The 18,364-nt window shown below is 40.0% G+C and overlaps 1 protein-coding gene and 3 long non-coding RNA genes across 5 annotated transcripts; 3 read left to right on the top strand and 1 right to left on the bottom strand.

Moving 5' to 3' along the window:
* Positions 1-4,100: 4,100 nt before the first annotated feature.
* Positions 4,101-7,496, top strand: LOC103130276 (uncharacterized). Its single transcript, XM_007541614.2, has 8 exons — positions 4,101-4,257; positions 4,984-5,072; positions 5,331-5,423; positions 5,712-5,829; positions 5,947-6,151; positions 6,265-6,436; positions 6,614-6,732; positions 6,956-7,496. The coding sequence occupies exons 5-8, from the start codon at positions 6,041-6,043 to the stop codon at positions 7,208-7,210; spliced, it is 657 nt and encodes a 218-aa protein (XP_007541676.1). The 5' UTR covers positions 4,101-4,257; positions 4,984-5,072; positions 5,331-5,423; positions 5,712-5,829; positions 5,947-6,040; the 3' UTR covers positions 7,211-7,496.
* Positions 7,497-9,669: 2,173 nt separating this feature from the next.
* Positions 9,670-12,012, top strand: LOC107834433 (uncharacterized). The gene is made up of 2 exons (XR_001660229.1): positions 9,670-11,869; positions 11,961-12,012. It is a non-coding gene; the product is annotated as an uncharacterized LOC107834433 (long non-coding RNA).
* Positions 12,013-13,297: 1,285 nt separating this feature from the next.
* Positions 13,298-15,175, bottom strand: LOC103130275 (uncharacterized). Of its 2 annotated transcripts, XR_475194.2 has the most exons (5): positions 14,815-15,175; positions 14,541-14,733; positions 14,150-14,443; positions 14,016-14,073; positions 13,301-13,627 (listed from the first exon to the last, which is right to left on the bottom strand). It is a non-coding gene; the product is annotated as an uncharacterized LOC103130275 (long non-coding RNA). The 2 variants fall into 2 exon arrangements; XR_475192.2 differs by having other exon boundaries at positions 13,298-14,073; positions 14,815-15,172.
* Positions 15,176-15,475: 300 nt separating this feature from the next.
* LOC107834432 (uncharacterized) lies at positions 15,476-16,250 on the top strand. The gene is made up of 2 exons (XR_001660228.1): positions 15,476-15,895; positions 16,183-16,250. It is a non-coding gene; the product is annotated as an uncharacterized LOC107834432 (long non-coding RNA).
* Positions 16,251-18,364: the final 2,114 nt, after the last annotated feature.

Here is an 18,364-nt window from a genome sequence, read left to right as displayed (position 1 = left end):
TAATTGTGGTTGTAATGTGACAACATGTAAAATGTTCTAAAGATATGAATACTTTTACTGGAGATTATTTTATTAATCATGTCTTTTTATGTGTACAGTTAGCTCTGATAGCCAATCTGGAGTTATTCAGCAGGTGCTTTGCTCACCTTGGCTCATCAACATAATTAATTCAATTTAGACTTTGTTATCAAAAATACTCCCAAAAAAACTGAAAGCCAGTCAAATATAAACTAGATAACATGTTTGATTTGTTGAAAATTTTAAGGTGTTTTCCGCCTGTCAAAAAATAATGGGAAATTTAACTACCAACTTAGAGTAAAATTTTTAAGAAAAAAATTTACTCTAAGTTGGTAGTTAAATTTCCCATTATTTTTCTACTAATTATTTTTGTTCTTCATGGCTGATCGGCTTCATTTAGAGTTAGTTTTTATTTGACTGAATAATTTCCTTTTCCTTTTCTATGCACTCATTAGCATACGTTTTGCTAATGATGAGAGTTTACCTTATTGTTTTACTCCTAAAGTAGGACAGGATATGGGAATAACTGTGCAGTGATAGCACAGTAGAAGGCTTATATGCCATCACAGAGTTACATGATCTATTTGCCCTTGTTTTTAAAATGAACAGAACAGACAGGAACAATGAGGATTAGTGGGAGATTAACTTCTATGCACTGACTAATGGCAAGAATTTAGACTCAAGCTGAGAGACGAGTGCTGATCTTCTTTATGGATTACATTTACAGTAAAAACTCTGATCTCACTCAGGAGAGTTTGGTTTAGCTAAACAAGATTGCAAGAAAGGGAGATAGACATAAATACTAGCTAAATGGAAGATAAGCAGTGTAAATTTTGTCCATGCACAGTTCTGGAATCAGAATGGCCAAAGGCTTTTAACTACACTGTTTGCACAATTATTTGGCAAGTGAGTATTTTGATCATTAGACATTTTTTATGAATATTTTCTAACTCCAAGTTGGATAAACTTGGCTTTAATCATAACAAGTGATGTGTATCTGTGTAGTCAGTAGGAGTGAGGCCTAAGGAGGTCAAAACACTATGTCAAGGTGTGCATGAATATTAAGCAGCTTCTTTAGGCAGAATGCGCCAAAAATAAATTTATCTTACTTTGAAAGCCAAAAGTAGCCTAAAGTGTCTCAGAAGGATGCATCACTTCTTGAAATTGCTATTATTGGAGCATGATCACAAAAAACAATCAAATGTTGTAAATAGCCAACATGGTCAGAGGAAACGAGTTGAGGGGAAAAAAAGACAAATTAACTACCAATGCTTTGAGGAGAATCAAGCATGAAGAAAAACTGAATCCGATAACTTTAACCAACCTGGAGTAACTAGAAGATGTTCAGAACTCAGAGACATGGTCGATTTCAGGAAGGCTGAAACACGACCACCAGAGTCTGGACTGGGCCCAGAAATATCTGAAGACAGATTCTTCAAAGATTTTATGGATGAAATTAGCAACCATCTGGCATGACCTATGGGGAGCTTAAGAAGACAGACAAACAAAAAGGAAACACAGAATTACCAATTAAAAAGTGTTTTCCATGTTAGAACATGGCAGAAATGACTCCTTTAATGGCTTCACCAGGACAGAAACACAAGCAGAAAATGTTATCAGAGCAGGATAATCCAGTCCAGGTCTGAAGTCTCTAGGTGTTGTAATTTTTTAACAAGAGTAAATTAAAGATATGGATAGTAGTGAAAAATTAGGTGGAATCGCCCATTAGCCATTTCCCGAATCGGAAGCTGGAATAAGAAACCAACTTCAGCTTCGTCACTAACCTTTGGTCAGACTGTGTGATCCGGTGTTATGGATCAACTGGTGGCTAAATCAACTGGTGGTGCCAGCTGGTGGCAGCTGGAAAAGACTGATGTTTCTGTGGGCGTGGCTTTTTAGGACCCCTTTACCGAACCATGAAGTACACAATGCAATAAGCTTAAAGAACTACAAATCTTTGCAGAAATACTATCTGATTCTGTAAAACAACCATTAAGATCTCGGGAATAACTAATTAGAAAGACTTTTATTGATCTAATATGGTATGCTGCCTTTTTTTTTAAGTTCATCTGCAAAGGAAAATTGAAATAGATCTTGATGTGGCATGACCAGATCTCAAAGCAAAGATTAATCCCTGAAAGCCGACATAAATGTTAAAGAGTCTTGGGATTAAAAATAACATGTTTAAAAAGATCGACTGGCTGTGTAGTTTTTCACATATTTGTCATACTGTGATATTTCAAACAGATATCCACAGAAACTATAGCGAAATATTTTAAACTCTGTAATGTTACACTTTATTTCCTAGCTCATTTACAGAAGACATGGCTACCGCAGATCTATGTGGCAGTGTCATTTCTTCATTATTGTTTTTTCTCGTAATTTAACTAAACATATTTATTATTTTTATCAAGTGATCCTAATTCTCAACCATATGTATGAGACATCGCTGAAAAAACAATAGAGCTTTGGAGCTGACGTCACAGCGTGTGACGTTTACGTCGCTTGGCGCCATGTTTGCAGCCCACAGACCAAAACTAACTAGTCAGAACACCGGTGTTTTCATTGTATTACCGACCTAAACAAGGTTGACCCACTTAAATGAACAACAGAAACTGATCATGAGAACACTCGGACAAAGTAATAGCAAAATAAATTATGACACAACACCAACAAAGCGAATTTAGACACTCACCAGAATGGAAATGTCTGGAGCAAACTTGTAGGTATCTGGGGATTTTGGAGAAGATGATATCAGGACGTCTCAACCGCGGACAACCAGGACATTCGTCTTCTTTTAGTTAACTCCGATAGCTTAGCCTCCTCTCGTTGTTTCCAAGCAGAAAAATAGTGAAACGAAAGTCCGTTTTCCATCTTTTTACCGTTTCAGTAGTGTGATCGGACATTACACCCAATAACGCAGCAAGTTCGTCCCATAGCTAAAATATCTGTGAGAGAGTCGTTTTTGTCGGTGGCAACAAAGATGGCGCTGACACCCCTCCGACTAGAGCAGTGACGTCACGCTCCGAAGCTCTATTGTCTTGTATAATTTTACATCAGAAACAGGTTAAAATCTTCACTCGAATTGAGATTCTGAAAGTGCCACCAATGAATCCAGGCTTATGTGACCTGGTTGTAATTCTCTTTTGTTATAATTACAAAAAATGTCTTTTTTTTTTTGTTATTTGTCTTGTTCCTTATCTTACTGAAACACCTGTCTTTGTTTTGGCCGTGTTACTTTAAGATGGGAAGCCCCTCCTTTTTATTTCTTCTTCTGTGGTATTGTCTTTAAATAGCCCCTCCCCTTTTGTCATGTTGTCCTGCGGGAGAGGTGTGTGCTGTTTATTTTTCCATCTAAATACCTTCAGTTTATTCATAAATCTATTAAGTAAATTTTTGTTTTATACTTTTGTTTTGTGTAGAACTTGGAGCGGGCAGCCTTTAACACTGTTGTTTTGTCTTTGTATTCTCGTCAGAAATAAACCGAGAATCATCCTTTTAGAAGATAAACTGCGTCACGGCCTGTTCACTCGATAACCAACACAACGCAGAAAAGGATCCGGTTACACTTGGTGCTGGGAACGCAAAAGTATTACGAGGGAACGCAAAAGTTTTGCGAGGGAACGCAAAAGAAAAAAAATCCCCCATGTCCCCTGGGGGGCTCCGTATGTTTGACCCCCTGTAAAGTCGAATCTCCGCTGCTGAAGCTGCTGCTCCACTGCGCCTTTCCCGCCTTTGAGATCTGGGCTCCTCCTTCGCTGCACCGCGCGCCTTTGTCCTGAGCTTTGACTGGCAGGGGTTGGTTTACTGTATCCTGGCAACAAAGTCAAGTTTCTGTTGCTCTGTTTGGTCAGATGGGGTGATTGCTGATTTGGCTAGGCAGATTGGGGATGCCATTACAACAAACCTGAGTGGGCTAAACCCACAAAGTCAATCACAGTCTCAGGTTGCTGACAGTCAACCCAGCGACCCGACCGATCAGTCACAAATGAGGTTTGTGCACAGGAAAAATAGGAGAGTAAATTTTTCGGAGTTAACGTTATTTTCATCTGAAAGTGTCATTTTTATACAATATAGAGTGAAATCATTTCAATTGGTTAATAGAATCGGAACAAAAAAATAGAGTAAATCATAACAGAGTAAAACAAGAACACGCCCACTGAAGTTCCTTAAGTTTCGTTTCTTCCACCATCTTGTTATCCCGCATTGGAACGGAGGCGACGGTTAGCTGTGTGCCAGGTAAGTCCCCAAATGGGTTGTAGATATATTTTACGTGGGGTTTTATGATTTATTTTTATTATTAAGACTAATTATCTCTAGTGGAAAGATGACGTGCTGCTGTGTGGTCGTGGGGGAAAGAGGGGTGCAGCGAGGAATCAACATGGTTGGCTAAGTAGTTAGCATGTGTGCTTCAGCTAACTTAATTTAGCCGTTTACAACAATTTAAGCAGAAAAAACATCAATGTTGTACAATGCTACGTCCATTTTTTAAATTTTCACAAGTCAAGGCTGTCGCTATTTTTAAGCTGAAGAACGGAGTTTAAAAGAGGAGCTAGCTGTACAGTCGAAGCTGGCTCTGCTAGCATGTGGAGCCAGGTTTCCGTCCAGAAAATGGCGCGGGAGGACTATGCTAGTAACGTTTCTTGAACATAGAGCAGGATGAAAAAAACCAGGATTGTGATTTGTATGGAAACTATGTAAGTTGTCACTAAACATTTTTGACTGATTATTTTGTCCATAAACCCCGTTTACATCGAGTTGTATGGAGCTGATAGTTTTTTTAAAATTTTTTTTTCGTTTTAGCTGTGGTGATTGGCTAAAGTAAAGAGCCTAGCCCATTAAGGGTGGTTGTTAGCCACCCAGTGCTTTTTTCCCATGATGGTTTCAACCTTTTATCTTAATTTTTTATTCACTTTGATAAGTATGTTTATATGATTATTGAAAAATATATTTTTACAAATGCAGGATGCAAGCTGTGCGTGTCAAATACAGATATCGACAGAAATACATCTGTTTTGAAGGCCAACTGACTTGCAGTTCGTTTTTGGATTGTGGTGAGTGCAAACAAAACAAGTTTACAGCATTTTTACATATTAGGTTTATCAAAAACGCTTTGGGAATGGTGCCAAAATAGGTGCTTTACCAACTTTTCAGATTTATTTTTTTTACTTAATATTGGTTGCACATATGACAAGTGAACATGGGTATGCTGAAATTATTTATTTTTTGTATGCACCTCTTACAATTACCTGTTTTGAAGGTGTACTTTACTCCTTTAACAATGCTCATAGTTTTTTCTGTGTCTCTATAAGACAAGAACTTCCAGATGTATCAAAGAGGACTATGCAAAGGGTATTATTACCTTGTTCCCTTACCTGACTGATCCTAAGAGCAGATTTGGCTATGTAAGTTCAAAACAGAATTTGGCTATGGTTTGAGTAGAACTGAAAATGTTTCTCTTTTGCATGCCCTGCATCTGTCCTATTTGTTTTTAACTTTCCAATTTTTAAACCTTTGTAGAGTTCATTGTTCCAGTGTTGGGCTACTGCAGCTTGAAGAATAAACCTTGTGAATAGATTTTATTTATGTAATTCAAACAATGTGAACTAAAATCTGTAAATCACAGCTACTAGCATTCACGGCTGTCTTTGCTTTCACAGCTTTAAAAACATTTATCATTCACCTACTTTTAGGACCATTATTACAATGCAGAAGATAGGAGTGGGTATCTGGCTTGGTGACTGACGTTTGTCCAGAGAGAAGCTTCTAATGGACAAAAGAAGGTCCCCAGACTGTCACAAACCCAAACAGGTACATGTGTATTTATACTTGTACAAATCTCTTCCTGCAACCAAACTGCACAGAAAGTTCCCAAGCCTTATTTATTAAATCCTAAGATGGAGTGTCACATTCATATATATTTTTTAGGGGGACCTACAACTGACAGGGACTGTTTGAGAGAAGACTGCCTTATGACAGATAGCTTGTGTTCTGAGGCCATTGCGCTGATGAAGGAACTGTTATGAAGAAGATGAAACAGACTTTCAACTATCACCAGAAGATGATTCATGACCCAGTGAAGTCATCTAGTAGCTTTTTGGACTTCCCAAGATTCCTGGACATAGGAGGATTGGTATGTTTATCTTCACTTCAGCTTAACCTACTTTTAAAAAAGTTTAAGTTAAGATGGATGTGAGAAAGTTTAACAAAATGATTTTTAAAACCTTCACTTCATCTATTCTCCAGGTTGAGCAAGATTTTATATTGATGTTTGGGGAAGTTATCGCTGCAAAGTTCCTGGAGAAGTGGCCCACTGTCTACAAGCAGAAAGTCCTCGAACAAAGCCGTGGTCTCACACAGTCTGATGACCTTCAGAACCTTCTTCACAATGCTGAAGGCATAACAGAAGTGGAAAATGGTAAGTTGAACTGGATTATAAAGGAAGTGTTTAATGTAACATAATTTTATGTAAATTGATCCAATATAAATGCACCTCCTCCTGCCGTCACTGTTTGGTAAGCTGACTCTGGAAGTGTTAACACTGTAGCAAATAAGAAATTTTGATAGCTTATGTTTATTTTACTTTTTCTTCCAGGATGGGACAGTGACATGTCATCCATTTTGATCCTGGTGCACCTCCTGCCACCGTCACCTCACAGACCAGGAAAACTCTCAACCAGACAAGCCAGTGAACATCTTGTGAAGTTTGTCAAGGTAATGTTCCAGTAAAAGGAACATTTATGTTGATCAAAATTTTCTATTCTTCACTTATTTTTATTTATTTATTTAATTTTTTTTGTATTTCTTGTGAAGTTGGTCTTACATTTCATTTCAAGTGACATTAAAGAGGTCCTGAAAAGTAACTTGCCTTATCTATAAGAACCCTGTCTTCTTTGAAACCCAAGACTACTAATGTTTTATTCTGTTTTTGCCACAGACAGGAACCAGCATCCAGGGGCACCTTGATGGCATCGCAGAAAGGCGTCAACCGTACCTGCTTGCAGTAGGGACACAGAGGAGCGTGATTCATAAGTACTTCATTGTGATTGACAAATATATCGTACCTTGTAAATCACCAGGCTCTCTTGCCTGTTTTGATGAGCTTTTTAAAGGTCACTTTGTGTTCGGCACTTCATATGACCATGATCTGGTCAATGTGCACAATTTTCTGCAGACCGCATTTACGAGATAGATGTTGAGACAATCAAAGTGAATCCTAGGGTTGCAGGGCTATATGTTGTTGTGAAAGATGAGAGGTGACTGTTACATTTGCACTGCAAACAGTGTGTCTGAGCATTTCAATGCTTTTCTCTTGTGTACAAGAGACGGACCTCATGTTATTTATGTAGAAGAGCTTCTCTGTTCCAGAGCTTTTGATTTACAGGTGTCATACAGTCATGAAGATGCAAATGTTTATATTGTTCCATACTTTCTTGTGAACAATAAAAATGGCTGTTCAAATACTGATTTCTGGTCTATGCATTGTATTCTTACAAACTCAGCTATGTATACTAGCTGTAAAACAATTGCTTGGCGAGTGAAATAAATTTAAAGTTGGTTCTATTTTAAAATTTAATTTGATGTTTAACTGCACACCATGGAATAAAATTCAATTAAATTAGGAGTAAAATTTTATACTATTAAGAGCACAATTTGACACTATATGGAATAAAATGTATTCTATTTTGTGTGAAATTCCTTTTTAGTCAGACTAAAAGTTATATCTACTTAGAATAGAATGCAATTCTATTTAGAGTAAATTATATTCCACTTGGAGTTAAAATACAGTGGAGTAGTTTTTCTTTTAAACAACTTAGATAAATTCTCTTGGCAGTGATTAAAATTTTTGCACTAAATTGAGTTGATTTTACTCTGTAATTTCAACTCTTCCATGAGAGTAAATTACTCTATTTAGAGTGGGACCAAATGTTGTCTTTTTTAGAGTAAATTTTTTTTCAAATTGATTAAATTTTACTCTGGAAATTTTATGGTTCAGTCTGATATCAGGGCACCACCATATTTCAAAGGTGACCACACTGACACTTTCTCCATCCAGGAATGGGAGGGTTTGATGAGATGTTATCTGTCAAGAATAAGATGTGTGAACCCTGTAGAAATGTGTGAGATCATCACATCCAGACTTATTGGGAAAGCTAGAGATGTGGTTCAGGTGTCGCTTCGCCGCCGGCCTCAGTCATGTAGTGACAAGTTAGTTTCTACTGTTTTTGATATTCTGAAACGTAACTTAGGTGAGCTGATCTTCTCCAGTTTACCAATCAGAGACTTCTATAACATCCTGCCTGCTGATGGGGAGACAGCCATGGACTACTGGATTCGACTGAACAAGTCTATTGAAGCAGCTGGTGAGTGTTTGCATAGAAGGGGGAAGCAGGTGGAGGATCCAGGAGCTGAAGTTGTTACAATGTTCAACAACCACTGTCCTGATCCTGGTCTAGCTCTTTCCTTCCAGCTGAAACCTGTTGAGGAGTGGACTGCTGCTGAGGTCCAGAGCCGCCTTGATAACCATGTTGCGAGCCTTAGGAAGCCAATGGTTACTATGAACAGGGCTGTTGGTTCATCTGCAGGCCCTGTTCTCTCCTGTCTTCCTCAGCTTGGTGCTCAGTCACCCAGTGCTGCGTTGCCAGCCAAGGCGGCACCATTTATTGTCCGTTTTCCCCAAGCTGCTTTAGCATGTGATCATTCTTCAGCTTCAGGGCCCTTGTATCAGCAGCCACAGCAGCATGTTGCTCCACAATCGACTCCCTTTCAGAATGCAGGTCCACCCAAGCCAACTTTTTCCTCCAGTTCAGGAGTCGAACCACCTCATCAGATGGCAGAGATGTTTGATAAAGTTCTGTCTTTGTGTGCAGCTTCTCTTGCTACAAAACAACATGGTCAACATATGGGGAGTTACACACATGGTTCTAAACGTCCTCAGCATGCTCCATGCAGGGTTTGTTGCTCAGAGGAGCATATAACACATTCACACTGCAGACTGTTCAGACTGTGTCTCCACTGCTTCGGCTCAGGACACATTAAAAGAGATTGTCCTCAGCCTTCTCATCACGCACCGCAGCCATCCTCCCAGTACCCTAGTTTAAACTAGAGAGCCCGTGTGATGAGAGGGGCAGCATGGGCAGTGTGGATAATACCCTCACAAATGCACTAGATGCACACTCTATTTATACAGAGTGTTGTAACGCTTCACCTGAGAACAGTGATGTGGTTTTCTTGTGGTCACAGAGAGTTCAGAGGGCTAGTGATTTGTTTCATGCCTCAGTTTCAGTGAGTGACCGATCTACACTGAGGGGTATGTTGGACTCTGGGAGTAGTCATGCACATTGAGCATGGAGGCAGAGGGCAAACTAAGAGCCGCGGGTGTTGATTTGATCCCTCTTGCAGTCCCAGAGAACATGGTGCTCGTCGGGTGTGGTGGCCTTCTCACGCAGCCTCGATGCATCTATGAGTTGAACATTGAGATCAATGGCTTCAAATTTACAGTACCGATGATGAATTCATCATTGGTAGCAATGTGCTCCGGCCCCTTATTCAAAGAATGAAAACTGATTCGAGGTACTGGGAACTCATTACATCAGACACTGCAAACCCAGAGTGTGAGGAGTTTTTGCAGCTGCTGACGAGCAGCCTCCAGAGTCCCCTGCGTCCTGTGACGAGGTCTCCTCTCTTTTGTCATCTGTCTGCAGTGGAGATGCTGGTCAGGCTCAGCATGCAGCATCTTTAGCTGACCATCTGGACATGATAATCCCACACACCACAGGTCCATCAACAGCTCTTTGTCTAACTTGACCTTGTTAGACAAAGACCAGAAAAACGACCCTGTTGTTTCCAGAGTTGTCCTCTATGTTGAGCGAGTCCATCAAGGCGGGAACGCTTTGGTGAAAACCAACTGGCTTTAAAAATTCTGAAGCAGTGGGACAAACTAACATTGCTGAACGGTGTTCTTTACCGTGTCATAAAAGACCCTCTGACAAAAGGTAAACGATTCCAGTTTGTGGTCCCTGATGCTTTGAAGTCTGGTTTTAACTGGTGTCCATGATAATGCAGGTCATCAGGGCCAGCCATTCTCCTTGGCTTGTCATCGCTTCTTTTGGCATGACATGGAGAGAGATGTGCGAGATTATGTGAGAAAATATCCCAGGTGTGTCCTCAGTAAAACCCCAAAGCCTGCTGTTAGAGCCCCCCTGGAGAACATCAGGACCAGTGCTCCGATGGAGCTGGTGTGCATTGATTTCTGGTCGGCTGAGGACAGCAAAAACAAGTCTGTGGATGTTTTGGTGATCACTGATCACTTCACAAAGTTAGCACATGCTTTCCTTTGTCAGGATCAAACTGCTAAAAGAGTTGCAAAGAAGTTATGGAATGGGTTTTTCTGTGTTTATGGCTTTCCTCAGCGCATTCATTCGGATCAGGGCGCAAATTTTAAGAGTGAAATGCTGGCTGAGCTTTTGGAGCTGAGTGGTGTCAGTAAATCACACACCATACCACCCATACCACCCAATCGGTAACGGGACTGCAGAGAGGTTCAATCGCACCCTGGGCAACATGTTGAGATCTCTTCCTCCACGTTCAAAGCACAAATGGCCTCAGATGATCCAGTCTCTGACTTTTGCTTACAACTGCACAGTTCATGAGACCACTGGCTTTGCACCATTCCATCTGATGTTTGGGAGGATTCCCAGGCTGCCTGTTGACCTTGTTTTTCGGAACGTTCTTCATGACGATACCATTTGCGACTACCACTCTTACGTCAAATCACTGGTTGAAGAGCTGCGTTCTGCTATGCTAATGGCTGAGAAGAGCACCACTGCAGAGCAGAAACTCTAATGTGACCAGTACAACAAGAGAGTCAAGGGTCACCCTCTGTCAGTTGGAGATCAGGTCCTGGTGGCGAACAAGGGAGCCAGAGGAAAGCGGAAGCTTTCTGACAAATGGGAGCCTGTGATGTACACAGTGGTTGCATCCAAACCTGCTCTCCACATTTATCGTATTAGAGACCATCGGGGCAATGAGCGTGTGGTGGATCGCAACCTCATGCTTGATGTGAACTTTTTACCTGTGGGAATGACCATGGATGGCAATGTGAACCGCCATGCTGACAGTGTGGTTAGAGTCCCCTCGGCTTCTGATCTACGTGGAACAGAATGTTTTAGTGAGGCTCCTAGTGCTGTTCCTGCTGGGCCTTCCCTACTTGACTCCCTGTCCTGCAGTGATGGGGAGGACCGTACTGCTTCATGGGTTCAGGATGTGTCCACAGCTCCATCAGTTGTAAATAGTGACCTATCTCATGACTCTGAGAACTCCTCTATGGAAACTGGAGTGCTGGCGACTGCTGGTTCCTTACCTCATCTTCCTGTTGATGCTGGCTCTGTTCATCCTCCAGACAGTGTGGGAGGAGATGTTGTTCGCCGCCTAACTTCATGCTTTGGGAGGGTTATTAAACCAGTTTGTCGCCTGATAAAGTCCATGGCTGTCACTGAGGCACTTTATGATAAGGATAATGTTCAGCCTGTTATTGATGTGTAAGTTTCCAAGTTCTTGTGGTATAATTCCTGCCATTGGCTAGGATTGTCTTTTTCTTGGTTTGCCTAAGCTTCAGTATCATCTATATGTTTATTCTGTATAGGGGGTTGTAAAAGGCACCTCTTGTTGTCCATGGGATACCGTGAGATTTCGCCAGTTGTTGAGCGATCTCTAGTCTCCTAACCTTATTTTAGCCGTGTTACTTTAAGATCGGAAGCCCCTCCTTTTTATTTCTTCTTCTGTGGTATTGTCTTTAAATTGTTTGCGCCCCTTAGCCCCTCCTCTTTTGTCATGTTGTCCTGCGGGAGAGGTGTGTGCTGTTTATTTTTCCATCTAAATACCTTCAGTTTATTTATAGATCTATTAAGTAAATTTTTGTTTTATACTTTTGTTTTGTGTAGGACTTGGAGCGGGCAGCCTTTAACACGGTTGTTTTGTCTTTGTATTCTCGTCAGAAATAAACTGAGAATCATCCTTTTAAAAGATAAACTGTGTCACGGCCTATTCACTCGATAACCAACACAACGCAGAAAAGTATCCGGTTACACTTACTTATTAAAACGCGAGGTAACCGTTAGATGACAATCAATGACAGGTAGGAACATTGGACTAGCAGAAAGTCGCAGTCTGGGGTTGAAAAAGAAGAGCAATAAAGGTTTTGATAAAAGTTGCTAATTTTTTTGCAATTAGAATTTGGTCCCTACATTCATTGTTGTTAATAATATGGGATTGAATGTGATTTTTAACTTGCCTCATCTTTTTCAGTCTGCAGAAGTATGAACTGTTTTTTTCCCCTTCCTCAATCCATTTTGCTCTGGATCTGACAAAAGCTCCCAGGGCCTTTCTTTCATAGATTGAGTCTAATTTAGCTTGTAGGGTCAGGAGGTTATTTTTGTCTGCATCAGTCAACATCTGTTTAACACATAATAGGTTTAGCTCTTTTACTAACCTTACTTCTTCCAGGTCATTATTTCTTTTCAAGTTTTTGCTAAAGGAGATAGAGTAAGCCCGTATGTTATATTTTAGGTATTCCCATTTTTTGGTGTAGGTTATTATTGAATTCTCTAACAGAATCTTTTTCACTAATTCTTTGATTTCCCGGCAATACAGCTCATATTTTAAGAGATTTGCATTGAATTTCCAATACCCTCTATGTCTCAAACTCTCAGGAAGAAGAGTAATTAATAAATTAATGCTGCAGTGATCCGTCAGAGGAGTTCGAGACATATTACAATCTGATGTTAGTCTGAGAATATCATCTGTTCCTAGTCAAAAATCTATTCTACATCTGATTGATGCATCTGATTTAAACCAAGAGAATTGTTTTTCGTTAATATGTTTGTCTCTCCATAAGTCAATAAGTCCCGAGTTATGACAAAATCCGGTTTGGATGGGCATTTGCAAATTTGTTTGGGCATTAATCAAGAGCTTCGTCCATGACCATATTCCAATCCCCACCTAATAATGAAATTATGTGTAAAGGGCCAGTTTATGTAGCTGGTTAAGGGCTGCACGAATAGAGCTCAGTGTGCCCACATTGCAATCTTGCCGAATGTACACAACTCACATAACAGGTACTTGAGAGTCAATTCCAATGTTTTTCTGATCAGTGCTGGTTATGTAACCAAAGAACAGAATCTACTCGGGTTCAGATAGCAGTTTACTATCAACCAGTTATGTTTATTACAAGTTACTGGACTGAAACACATCCAACTTCGTCTCAACAGTGTCATACAGTTTTCCTGGAAAAACCCACAAAGAGAAAGAAAAATAAAACCTTAGATTATAAAGAATCCTTTCAGGGTCCTTGGTAAAAAAAAAATAAGTATAAAATTAAATTAAAAGAAGCTGGCCAGCAAAAAAATAGTTCATATAGAGCTCTATATTTGTGTGTGTGTCTGATGCGTACAACACGATGAAAGAGGTTGTCCTGGCTGGGATGGCGACCCAGAATGACGATGGTAGCCGATGTCCAGACACAGAAACTCCGCAGCCTCTCTCTCTTCCTCCGCAGGCACAGGAGCACCTTCCCAGTGTTCCTTTCCCCGATGTCGGCCACAATAATGCACTAGCAGGAAAACATCATATATCAGGCATAAAGAAGTCAAGCGCTATGCAGAAGGACGGCAGAGACTGGCATGTCTCTACTCCGCAGCAGCTCTGAAACTCTAAAGCCCGGGAGTTTCCCTAGTAACTAATAGCGGTGTGCTCCATTTTAAAACAGCACTTAAGATTCTTTATCAGGAATATAACTCCATAAAATAATAAGCACCTCATGAACATAGATGAAAATGAAATATTTCACTTAACACGACAAACTCGACAGTCATTTTAACTCACAATACCCATGGTAAAACAGGAGTTTGGTTTCTAAATGTCATGATGGGTTTAACGGATTTCACCCACATGCAAGAACACCAAAGAGACGGATGTAAAAAAATTGAAAGGTTTATTACAGCAAGCAACACTTAAAGGAAGGCTGGTCCGGAAGACTGCTCGGCTGATCTGGGTGCACTGAGGAGATGGAGAAGCGAGGTGAGTTCAGGTGACTGGGAAACGGGAGATTGCGAATGAGAATAAGTAAACTTACTGGATCAGAGCGTTCTAACGGCTTGGAGGAGGTTGGTTGGTCCTGGAGTTCTTTCTAACTTATGGATCTGCTTCTCGGAGGAGCTTGGTGGTTCGGTGAGTGGCTTTGGAGGGCGGACAGGGAGGCTTGTCCTTGTAAGCGGCTGAGTCTAGGTGGAACGGCCGGTCGGAGACTTCTGAATGGCAAGCAGAATCTTACAGTAACTGGTGAGGTCTGGTTTTCAGGCATCTATGGGGTAAGATCCCTTGACGTCGTTGGAGAACCAGTAGTCAGGCAACCAGATGAGGTAGGATCCTGAGGGGAGCAAAAAACCCGCAATGAAGCACAATACAAAAAACAGGCAGATCTCAAAAAAAAACTCGGAGCAAAAACTCTGAGGGGCTGGAGGTACCATCTAAGGTTGACATTCTGGCGTCGAAGTACCGGCGTTCCACCCTTCTTATGCTGCCGTCAATTAGGTGATCAGCCTCCGGTGAGAGGATGACATCATCCATGAAACCCCAGCCCGCCACCTCTCGGACTCCATCTAGTGGGGAGATAACTCAGCAACCAAAGGACCACCTAAAAAACCCCAGAACCTAACACTAAAACATTACAGAATTAGCGATGACTTGGTACATAAAATTAGAACACATACGACATTACAAATCTCCAGTCATGCTCACCTAGCAGGAAAACATCATATATCAGCCATAAAGAAGTCAAGCGCTATGCAGAAGGACGGCAGAGACTGGCATGTCTCTACTCCGCAGCAGCTCTGAAACTCTAAAGCCCGGGAGTTTCCCTAGTAACTGCAGTCGGAACACTGCCGTAAAGTGATGTCGTACTTTGCTCTTAAAGGGACACTACCCATAAAGTAAAAACAATACAGAAAAGCAAATAACACAGAACAAACAAATAAAATACAGCTGGGTTACGGTTACAAAAAGCAGAAACTATCTACTTAGGTTTACATTGCAGCTATTCATGAGTTGGAATTAATGTATTCTGGCGAACCTGAATGTGAATGGGATTGTATTGCTCATTGATCTTGTTATGCTCAAATGTATGGAGTGAAAATAGTCTCAAAATATCTGTGCGTGTGTAAAAAGATTTGTGCGTGTGTAAAATGATTTGTGCGTGTGTAAAAAGATTTATGTGTGTGTAAAATGTTTTGTGCGTGGGTAACAGGATTTGTGCGTGTGTAAAAAGATTTGTGCATTTGTAAAAAGATTTGTGTGTGTGTAAAAATATCTCTGTGTGTGTAATACTGGATTTGTAAACCTTAAAATTAAAATAAACCTTCTTCTACGCCTATACATGTTGAAAAAGTACACACAAATCACCTGGTACGCACACACAAAACTGCATTTGCACACAGATCCGGTTACGAGTGCACAACTATTTTTGAGACTCATTTCACGTTTCGGGGAAGCTCCCAGATTTGTGTGTTGATGATGCGTTTACATGCTAGTAAAAGATGGGACATCTGAGTTTTGCTCTGAGTCTAGTGTTTTTATCCTCTGACGTTTCTCACTGTGCTTGTGCCGAAGTGGCAAATACTTTAGGTCGTGGAAAACGGAATATCTCAGCAATTCCTTATAATATCCTAAAATGATTTACAGACATATTGCGCATTTTTGAGCGGTACAGGAGACTAGGTGGTCTGAAAAAGGACCACTGGGTGGCGGAATGGTTCGCTGGCTGGAAAAATAGCCAGGCAAACCCAAAAGCAAGACGGAACGTCCCGGTGGTCTGTCCTCTGAAGTAAGTAGGAGCTAAACCTGCAGACTTTGCTCTCCGATTATAATGAGACATGGAGTAATTATAACTGATTTCAGGTTATGTCAGCTTTGCTACTTTAGCTGTTGGGAGCTAAGCGTGGATTTTTACTGTCACACAGTTTGATAGTCTGTCTTAACTTTAACCCAGGTTGATCTAGTTTTATGATGCCGATCTAGTTTTATGATGCCGAAGTCGACAAGCATCTTCAGGAGATTATGGCAGTTATAGATGTTGGTCACTATCACTGAAACTGTATTTTGTTGCTTCAGCAGTAATGAAGGTAGATCTGGACCTGCAGGAACATCATCTGCTGCTAGACTTTATTCACCATAACAAACTGAAAGGTGCTTCATTTATGTTGATTTTTCAACATACTTAAGGATTTAGTCTAATGTTCACACATAGGCCTGTCAGAATAATCAATAAATCAATTAATCAGATGATAAATTAAAACAAACTCAATCATTTCCATTGGCATGATTTATTGTTTCTCTTTTTTTCTCTCTTTATACCAAAAACTGGATAATAAAAGTCTTCAGTTTGGTACTTTGGTCTGTCTTTGGACTTTATTTTGAAAAGCAATTTTGTTTAAAAAGACTTAAAAATTCATTAGTTTTATTTATTCTGGATATTAAAAATGTCTTCCAGTTCCAGTGTTAAATGTTCATTAGAATTTAAAGTTTAATGACCTTTGAGAATGTGTTCTTGCATTATTATTTCGTCATTACCATTATATCATTTAAAAAATGGTCTCAAAAGAACGATATTATAGTTTGTTGAGAACTTTGGAACAACTTATCATACAGTAATGTTTTTTCATGGTAACATACCTATTCATACATCCTCCAGAATCTTCAGATTAAACTGTGTTTGTGTCTGGACCCCATTTCATCGGCCCTTAAACAAATATATACCTCGTCTGCAAACCAGGACAAACCTGCTGTTCCTGTTTGTCTTCATTTCAAGTTGATTAATGTAGATGGTAAAATGTATTCAGATGGTTTAGATTTTTGGAAGCAGTAAATTTCTTTCTCGATTGATATTATGACACAATTGAGAGCTAATAAAGACATACCTAAGAAAATAAATAATTTATGCATTTATTTAAAGCACCACTGCAAAAATAGCCTTCACAGCAAAACATTTAATGTAAAACATTTGATCAACATAAAAAGAAAAATTTCTACATGCATTGTGATTATTCAAGTAATTTTTAGGTTCAGTAATGTTCTGTCACAGTCAGGTTTGTCGGTGCATCAGCTGTTCAGGAAAATCAACATCCTTTTTTCCAGTGTTGTGTTCAAGACCACCTAACCCGAGACCAAGACAAGACCAAGACCAGAGTGTATCGAGACCGAGACAAGACCAAGACTTTTAGGGTCCGAGACCAAGTCAAGACCAAGACCGAGGGAAGTCGAGACCAAGTCAAGACCAAGACCAGTGGCCCGCGCTACATGACACAATAAAATGTAAAATATGATTGAAATTGCTTCTCAAAATAATCTGAAAAATCCATATTCCCATAAAAACACCTAGATATTAAATACTTAATACATTTTACCTATATTACATATTCCATTTCTGTACTAAAATGTGTGATGGTCTCGTGCCATTCCTAAAAACATAACACCCTGGACATTTGCCCATATTGCTCATATAAGAAACCACCACTGTTGCACCATTAAACATAGCAATTGAGGCAATGCCCTGATTGTAAATAACGCTCAACTACGAACACTGACCAAGGAGCAACAAGCAAGAAGTAACCAAACAGAAGGTGCTCATTGTGACTGTTTTCACTCTCTGTCCCAGTACACGAAGCCAGGTAGTCTGACACCATGGCAGACATTACAGCTGCCACTTTGAACAAAAACAATCAAAGAGTGCATGCTCTGCGTGCTCTTTCGTTCTTGTGTTTTAGTTATTTGTTAATTTAAATATCAACGTACATAATTAAATAAAATAATGATGCAGTGTACACAGAGCATTACAAGAACAAAGAACGGGTGTTCTGTCAGTTCAGCATACGTTGTCAGATAGTCGTACGCTTAGCTCATGCATACGTTGTCATTACCATATGATTTTATTTAATCAGCAACATAGAATCATGACGTAGATCATTATTAACAGTTTTTAACAGTTGTATGGCATCCAGCTGCAGCCAGACCTGCTTTAAATACACTTTGAAACCACGACAACGCATGTATATCCATCTAGTTATCACATTATGTCATATTATAAACAATTTAATGACTTATTTTCGTCATAACTTGTTGCGTATACTGACAACTCCACTGACGGTCGGACTTAATGCGCATGCGCTGGCATGGTACTGACTGCATGTATGCTATTCTGACAGCGTATGGCTATGTGATAGAACACTGCCTATTTCTGTCAGACACGTCATTACCATAAGATTTCATTTAATCAACAACATAGAATCATGACGTA

This window comes from Poecilia formosa, unplaced genomic scaffold (genome assembly GCF_000485575.1).
Source record: "Poecilia formosa unplaced genomic scaffold, Poecilia_formosa-5.1.2 Scaffold620, whole genome shotgun sequence".
In the NCBI taxonomy this organism is placed as follows: Eukaryota; Metazoa; Chordata; class Actinopteri; order Cyprinodontiformes; family Poeciliidae; genus Poecilia; species Poecilia formosa.
The sequence above is the reverse complement of the archived record's forward strand: the minus strand, read 5'-3'. Positions and strand labels throughout refer to the sequence as shown.